The following is an 8,134-nucleotide window of genomic DNA, read 5'->3' on the forward strand; positions in this document are numbered from 1 at the left end:
CATGCGCAGTAGCGTCTGTGATATCGCGCATGCGCAGTACCGTACGGGAGCCTGCGCATGCGCATAAGCTTTTGATGCCCCGCGCATGCGCAGTAGCGTCTAGTGCCTCGCGCATACACAGTAGCGCTTGAAACCTTGCGCATGCTCAGTAGCGTCTGGGATCTTACGCATGCGCAGTAGCGTTTGGGACCTTGCGTCCCTCTCAGGCGGCTTTGTCTCCGCTCGGTTCTCTTCGGCGTGGCTACGAGCGGGTGACGTGCGCCGCAGCCAATCAGAGGAGCGGAGGGGCGCTGCCGGAGCTGGGCGGGACTAAGAGTGATTGACAGGCGCCGCAGCCAATCAGAGGAGTGGGGAGGCTAGTGTAGAAGCCGCACGGAAGTGGGGCGGGACTAAGAGTGACTGACAGGCGTCTCAGCCAGTCGGGGTGCGGGTTGCGCCGCCGAACCGGGGCCGGACCGTACCGGACCGAGCCGAGGCGAATCATGGGGGTAACGGGACTCGGCGGAGGCAAACGGGGGGGGCAATGGCAGCTGTCGGCTCCCCTGGGACCCTATGGAAGCCACTCCGGTCCCTCCGGGCGGCTCCGTCCCCCTCAGGCGGCTTCGGCTCCGCTCGGTTCTCTTCGGCCGGTTCCGCCGCTTCGGGAGGGTTCGGCTTCGCCTCAGCCAATCAGAGGAGTGGGGGGGCGGTGTCGGAAAGGGGCGTGGCTAGGAGCGGGTGACGTGCTCATCAGCCAATCAGAGGAGAGGGGGGGGCGGAGCCGGAGAGGGGCGTGGCTAGGAGCGGGTCACGTGCGCATCAGCCAATCAGAGGAGTGGGGGGGCGAAGCCGGAGAGGGGCGTGGCTAGGAGCGGGTCACGTGCGCCTCAGCCAATCAGAAGAGCGGGGAGGCGGAGCCGGCGCCGGGCGGGACTAAGCGTGATTGACAACCGTTGCAGCCAATCAGAGGCGTGGGTGGGCGCCGTCGGCGCCGGGCGGGACTAAGCGTGATTGACAACCGTTGCAGCCAATCAGAGGCGTGGGTGGGCGCCGTCGGCGCCGGGCGGGACTAAGCGTGATTGACAACCGCCGCAGCCAATCAGAGCAGTGATCCGGCGCCGCCGGAGCCGGGCGGGACTAGGCGTGACTGACAAGCGCCGCAGCCAATCAGAGGAGTGGGGGGGCCAGTGTAGAAGCCGAACGGAAGCGGGGCGGGACTAAGAGTGACTGACAGGCGTCTCAGCCAGTCGGGGTTGCGGCTTGTGCCGCCGAACCGGGCCCGGACCGTACTGTACCGAGCCGAGGCGAATCATGGGGGTAACGGGACTCGGCGGAGGCAAACGGGGGGGGCAATGGCAGCTGTCGGCTCCCCTGGGACCCCATGGAAGCTACTCCGGTCCCTCCGGGCGGCTCCGTACCCCTCAGGCGGCTTCGGCTCCGCTCGGTTCCCTTCGGGCGGCTCCGGCCTCTTGGCGTGCAGTTCGTAGTTTTGGCCACAGGAGGGCAGCACCTCCCTTTGCTCTGAGCCACCCCTTTGCTTCCCCTCCCGCATCTCCGGCACCTGCAGTACCGAGCTTTGGACACAGGATGGCAGCAGCGAGCAGTGCCCCGAGCTACGCCGTGCCCCCCCACCTCCAGCACCTGCAGTACCGACGCTTGGACACGAGGTGGCAGCACACGCTGCAGAAGCAACGGCCTGAGAGCAACGGCGGCTCCCCTCCCCGTTGACAGCCTCCGGGGACCCCAGCTACTGAGTGGGGACAGTTTGCAATATTGGGGCTGGGGCAAAGTTGCTCAGGGAACTTCTATTCGAGATTCTTTCAGACTTTTATTGCTTTGTGTTTGCTTTGTGGGGATTTATAATCACATTCTTCTCTTTTGCTTTTTATTTTCTTTACACATTTTATTTCCTTTTTCATTCATGTTTTTTCCAGCTGTCCTTGTCTTTTAGTCTCTTTCAGTAACTTTTTTTAGGCGTCCCATACCTAAAATGAGATAAGAAATGGGCAAACATGGGTTAGAAAATTAAAAAAATGGTTCAAAACACCTTACAAATGGTCCAAAGTGGAACACAAGTGGCCCAAAATGGATTAAAACAATCAAGAAATGGGTAAAAATGGGTTAGAAGTGGGCAAAAATGGCCTACAATGCGGAAGATGTGGATAAATATGGGACAGAAACAGCCACAGACAGGTCAGAAATAGCCCCCAAAAAAGCTTTAAAGGGGTTAGAAATGGGAAAGATGGGTTAGAAATTGCCAAAAACGGCTTAAAACTGGTAAGAAATGGGCAAAACTGGGATAGAAATGGCCATGAATTGTTTTGAAATAGACTAAAATGGCTTAAAATAGGGTAGAAATGGGGAAAAATGGCTTAAACCAGGCTCAGAAATGGGCAAAAATGTGTTTGAAGTGGCAAAAAAAAATGGTTAGAAGAAAAAATAGTTTAGAAATGGACAAAATGGCTTAAACCAGGTTAGAATTGGACATATAAGGGTTGCAAATGGCTAAAAATGGGTTTAAATCTAGTTAGAAGTGGCCACAATTGTGTTAGAAATCGTCAAAAAAGGCTTAAAGCTGCTGACAAATGGGAAAAAATGGGTTAGAGAAATAAAAAAGTGGCTTAAACAGAGTGAGAAAAGGGCCAAAAAAAGAGGGAAATTTTAAGAAATGGCTTTAAAAGGGTTAGAAGTGACCAAACACGGGTTAGAAATGGCAGAAAGAATTTAGAAATAGCAAATAAAACAGTTTAGAAGTGGGCATAAATGAGTTAGAAACAGCCATGTTACGGCATCTTCTTGGAATCAGGGGCTAAGTACACACCTCTGTCCCTGCAAGTGCTGCCCGGGGCTGCCAGGAAAGCCGATCTGTGCAATAGGCTGTGTGTGTTCTGGTCTGTGAGCCCACCATCAGCTACGGTACAGGTGAAGTCTTGTCACTGGAAAATGTTGAGCAGATAATACCCTTTAGTGAGCTAGAAAGCGGCACTAACGCTGCCTGCCTGGCAGGCTAGGAAAGGCAGATACATTTGGGGTTATGCACACGAAAGCTCTACGTCCTGCCGTGGTTCCAATGTCATTGCTCTTAGAGGTAAATGGAAAAGCAGCCTCAGGCCTCCTGCTGGGCTCAGGGATCCATCAGCTGCACCTGAGCAGCTTTGCCTGCAGGATGTGATACTTGCTATGCTGGTAAGTGACCAGTTCAAATAGGTTGAAATCAAGGTGCATTTGCCCAGAGCTGGGTGTTACTCGCACTGGTACTGGTACTTGTGGCAGCAAACATTTACCGTGACCCACCTGCTGAACAGAGCTCAGTACTGCAAATAATAAGCCAGTTTCCCCTCCCTGGCTGCATTAAAACAGGCTCCTCCAGATGAATTTAACCTCATGTCAGTGAAGCACTTTAGCTCAAGGTGCCAAAGACAAGCTTCGGCATGGGCACAATGCCACCAGACACACCAAAGAGCGTGAGGACGGGAAGCCCTTCCCTAAGAAAGAAGGGTAACTGTGGCCTTGGGCTTCTAAAGAGACCCTCAGCAGCTGTAGGGAAATGCCTGCATTCCCTGGGGTTCTAATCATATGAGCACAGGATGGTTTTGGTTGGAAGGAACCTTTAAAGGTCATCTGGTCCAACCTCCCCTGCCATGAGCAGGGACATCTTCAACTCCATCAGGGTGCTCAGAACCACATCCAGCCTGGCCTTGAATGTCCCCAGGGATGGGGCATCCACCACCTCTCTGGCCAACCTCTGCCAGTGCTTTACCACCCTCATTACAGAAAAATACTGGGGCTGACCTGTTCCTGGTTCTCCCTCCCTCCCTCCAGGCCTTGCCTTCTCCTCAGCAGTGCAGGTCCTAATTCAACAAAGACAACACCAAGGGCTGCAAACTCTGCTGGCAGTACCCAAATGTCAAGAGGAAACCGGGGACCTGCATTGTCACAACATCCAACAGGATGATTAGAAAAACACTGGTAATTCCCCATAGCCATAGAGCTGCTGCAAAACAGCCTGCAAGCAAAGCAATTGCTGTTTAAGCAAAAAGCAGCGCAATGGTCTCCGAGCAGGAAAGCAAACCAAGCTGAGATTTCCTGGGACAATGTTTTCAATTACGTGAATGTAATTGACTGGAAGGGAAAAAACTTCTTGAATTAAGCACGTAAACAAGGTGAACAAAATAATTTCTTCCTTGTTCAAGCAGAGGATGTGGTTTTGCTCTCATTTACTGGCCCCAGGTAGGAGAATCTACATCTGTCCAGCTGTTAAAGTGTCACTCTGCATTATGCCAATGTAAGAGGAAACAAAGTCCTGCATCCACATCTTCAGCCCCAGCTCAAGAGGGACGTGGAGCTGCTCAAGCGAGCCAGAGGAAACCATGGAGCTGCTGCGAGGGCTGGAGCAGCTATGCTCTGGAGCCAGGCTGAGAGAGCTGGGCTGGGGCAGCCTGGACAAGAGAAGGCTCCTGAAGGGGAGACCTGAGAGCAGCTCCAGTGCCTAAAGGGGCTGCAGGAAACCTGGAGAGGGGCTTGGGACAAGGGCCTGTAGGGACAGGCCAAGGGGAATGGCTTGAACCTGCCCGAGGGGAAACTGAGCTGAGCTCTTAGGCAGAAGCTGTTCCCCGTGAGGGTGCTGAGGCGCTGGCACAGGGTGCACAGAGAAGCTGTGGCTGCCCCATCCCTGGCAGTGTTCAAGTCCAGGTTGGACACAGGGGCTTGGAGCAACCTGCTCTAGTGTGAGGTGTCCCTGCCTGCCTGTGGCAGGGGTTGGAGCTGGATGAGCTTTAAGGTCCCTTCCAACATGAACCATTCCATGATTCTGTAAAATGTAGAAATGGGGAGGATAACTACAGGCAAATTACAGACCAATCGATGAAAGCAGAGAGTAAATGGATTTCCTCTCTCGGCAAGGTCAGAGAAGCATGTGCTACGATTACCAGACATACCTCCGCTCTCCTGCTTCCCAGTTGCAGAAACCTCTCTTTCCTTTTTGGTCTTGCAGATGAAAGAAAGAGGCTAAAAAAGTCTTCTGGAGCTCTTGAAAGGGTCTGTTCTGGCACACACAGTGTGCACATGGCTGCACGCTGCTCTGAAACAGAAGGGTTCTTGTATTTATCTAAGAACAAGAACTGGGTTTTTCTCAAAGCTCAAGAAACCACTGATGTGGGTCCACAGCATCAACGCTGATGAGGCTGATAGGCGGGTGTGCAGCCTAAAAAGAACGCATGATCAGGGTGCAGGTCACGTGTAAAACTCGCTCAAAACAGACACTCATATAGGGCATCGTGCAAGCAGGGTATTGCTGCAGCAGCCGTCCCTTGAAGAAATGGCTGGTTTTACAAACCTGTCTATCCTTACATCATCTTTATGTTCCTCCTCCTCGTACATATGAACATAAATTGTTAACAAGTTAAGCATAGATGCATAGATGGCATAGATGGCCACTAAAAACAAGAAAAAAACCCCATGTACTACTATGCCAAACCTAATACATCGGTGCTGCTCACACCAAACCATACACTGGGAGCTTCCTGCCAGCCTGTACCACTTCAGAGCTTGCAGCTTTTACCATGATATTATGATATTAACTTGAATTTTTGCACTGACTGCTAAGAAAGCAAAAAAGGAAGCATTTTTAGCAAGGGATAATAAAGCTATTTCATAGTATCATATCTATAAATAAAGATGCATTCATTACCATCGTACATCACAGTCCTCTATGATAGGCAGGAAAGTGCCAAGTCCCCAGCTCCCCATGCCTCCCTGGGCACGGGCCCTCACTGCAGGGGCACCTCTCCAGCTCACAGGGCAATTCTGCTTTCGGAGGCAGCCTCCCGGAAGGATGCAGCCATTTCATCCTGTTTCAGGGCAGCACCACTCCAGGTGCTATCATTGCAACCGGCCACAAACTTCCCCTTTCTTGGGGGAAGAGAGGGAAACCGATGCGTTTGACTCCTGGAAAAGCTTTGGGGTGTGATGAGAAACATCCTGCACACAGAACAAAACAATCGAGCACCTTGGGGAAGCCCTGGCAAACTGTTTCTGCGGCTCTCCATGGGTCGCAGCACCCCCAGTGTCTCTCCCCCCCCCCCCGTTTGTCCGTACCCCAAAGACCACGGTGGTGGCGCCGTGCAGGAGGTGGATGCCGAGTCCGTGCAGCAGCGGCGGCAGCAGCTGTTGCCGTGGAGACCGTGACCCGGAGCAGCGGCAGCAGCTGTTGCCGTGGAGACCGTGACCCGGAGCGGCCGCGGGGAACACGAGTGCCTCCGGCAGGAGGGATGGGAAGGGGGACACGGTCCCCGCTGCAGGCCGGGACAGCAGCGCCGCCCCCCCGCGACTGCCCCCCTCCGGCTGCCGGCCTGCCCCAGACCCCCTCGGTGCCCCGGTTCTACCCTGGGCCGAGCCGAGCCGTGCCGATCCGGGCTGAGCCGTGCCCGGCGGGGGGGGCAATGGGAGGTGTCGGCTCCTCCCGGAACCACTCGGTTCCCTTCCTCCTCCTGCCCCCTCCCGCCCCTCCCCGCCCCGCCCGCCGCCATAGGGCGGCCATGGAGGAGGTGCAGAGAGAGGTGCGGGAGCAGGAGCCGTGAGGAGAGGGGAGGGAGGCGGCTGGGGGGGAGCGCGGCTCTGCGCCGCCATGGGGAGAGGGGAGACAGGGGCGGGCACGGGGGGGGGGTGCACTGATGCCACTTGATAGGCGCCATCTTGAGTACGGGCGCCGGGACAGGCCAAATTAGTGAGACGCCATTTTGACGTACGGCACTACGGGGCGGCCATCTTGGTGAGGTGCTAGCCTGAGTACGGCACCTCACCCCTCATGGCGTCCGCGTTGCCGTGGTAACGGCCGCACCGCGCCTGCGCTGCCGCCATTTTTTGTTCCAAGATGGCCCTGACGAGCGCGGCGCGGCCGGAAGCTCCGTTCCCGTCCCGTTCCCTCCTCTCGGGGCTCGCAGGGCCCCCACAGAACCCCATAATGGGAATGCAGAACTCCAGATACCCCTCATAAAGCCCCACAGAACCCCGTATCCCCCCCCCTATTGCCCCACACGTCATCTAGGGACTCCAGAACCCCATATCCCCCCGTATTCCCCCATACACCCCATAAGGGGTCTCCACACCCCTACAGAACACCACGGAGAGACTCCAGACCCCCAAATCCCTCCATAGACCCCCATACAGGGACTCCAAATCCCCCCACAGACCCCCATACTGGGACTTCAGACCCCCAAATCCCCCCAGACTCCCATGTAGGGACTCCAGACCCCCAAATACACCCATAGACCCCCATGCAGGGACTCCAGACCCCCAAATCCCCCCACAGACCCCCATGTAGGGACTCCATATCCCCAAAACCCCAGTATTGTCCTCCCATATACCCCGCCCTATGATAGGGTAGGCTAACCCCATCTAATCCAGGCTCATCTAACCCAGGCTAACTGAGGATAGGCTAATCCAGGTTAACCAAGACTAACTCAAGGTAACTCAGACTAAACTAAGTTAAGGAGGCTAGGATAATCTCACCCGTCTAATCTCACCTGTCTCTTATCTGAGCTAAATGACCCGGGATGATCCAAACCGGGTCACCCAAGCTAATCTGACCCGGGATAATCCGACCTGGGCTAATCTGACCGGGCTAATCTGACCCGGACTAATCTGACCCGGACTAACCTGACTCGAGCTAATCTGACCCCTGGGGTAATCTGACCAGGGACAAATCTGACCCAGGACAAATCTGACTAGGGTCAGTCTCCCCCCAGTCAATCTCACCCAGGTCTAATCTCACTCATCTTAATCTCACGCTGGATGGAGGCTATGCTATGCTTCCCCAGGCTAGGCCAAACCACACAGCCGTGGTAAACTAACGCAGGCTATGCTAACCCGAAGTGAGCCAGGCAGAGCTGAAGCCACCCGGGGGGGCGGGGCGGAGGGTCAGCGCCGTCCAATCCCGGGCCGCACGGCTGAGGGGCCATTTTCCCGCCTAGAGACCGGTGGCCAATCAGCGGTGTCCTTTTGTGTGAGGGAGCGATGGCAGTGCCCGGGAAGGAGCAGACAGCAGTGAGGGCTGGAACGCAGCTTTGTTTTCTGTACGTGCACGGTTACGGAGCTCAGCAGGGTTTAGCTCGGCACGGTAAAGATCGAGACTTGCTGGACGAAGGTTAGTTCGGGC

The 8,134-nt window shown here is 55.3% G+C and overlaps 1 protein-coding gene across 1 annotated transcript; it reads right to left on the reverse strand.

Annotated features, from left to right (window-relative positions):
* Positions 1–4,903: 4,903 nt before the first annotated feature.
* On the reverse strand, positions 4,904–6,984 carry LOC117436864 (basic proline-rich protein-like). The gene is made up of 2 exons (XM_034068456.1): positions 6,076–6,984; positions 4,904–5,059 (listed from the first exon to the last, which is right to left on the reverse strand). Exons 1-2 carry the CDS (start codon positions 6,604–6,606, stop codon positions 4,904–4,906), a joined length of 687 nt encoding a protein of 228 aa, XP_033924347.1. The 5' UTR covers positions 6,607–6,984.
* Between the last annotated feature and the right edge of the window lie 1,150 nt (positions 6,985–8,134).

The sequence above is a fragment of the Melopsittacus undulatus genome, chromosome 12 (genome assembly GCF_012275295.1).
Source record: "Melopsittacus undulatus isolate bMelUnd1 chromosome 12, bMelUnd1.mat.Z, whole genome shotgun sequence".
Lineage (NCBI taxonomy): Eukaryota > Metazoa > Chordata > Aves > Psittaciformes > Psittaculidae > Melopsittacus > Melopsittacus undulatus.

Excerpts from the sequence above, each read along its gene's own strand:
- LOC117436864 (XM_034068456.1), bottom strand. The coding sequence starts at position 6,606 with ATGGCGGCGCAGAGCCGCGCTCCCCCCCAGCCGCCTCCCTCCCCTCTC. Across the intron at positions 5,060-6,075 it reads CCACCACCGTGGTCTTTGGG|AGCAGCGTGCAGCCATGTGC; the intron begins GTACGGACAAAC and ends CTTCTGTTTCAG.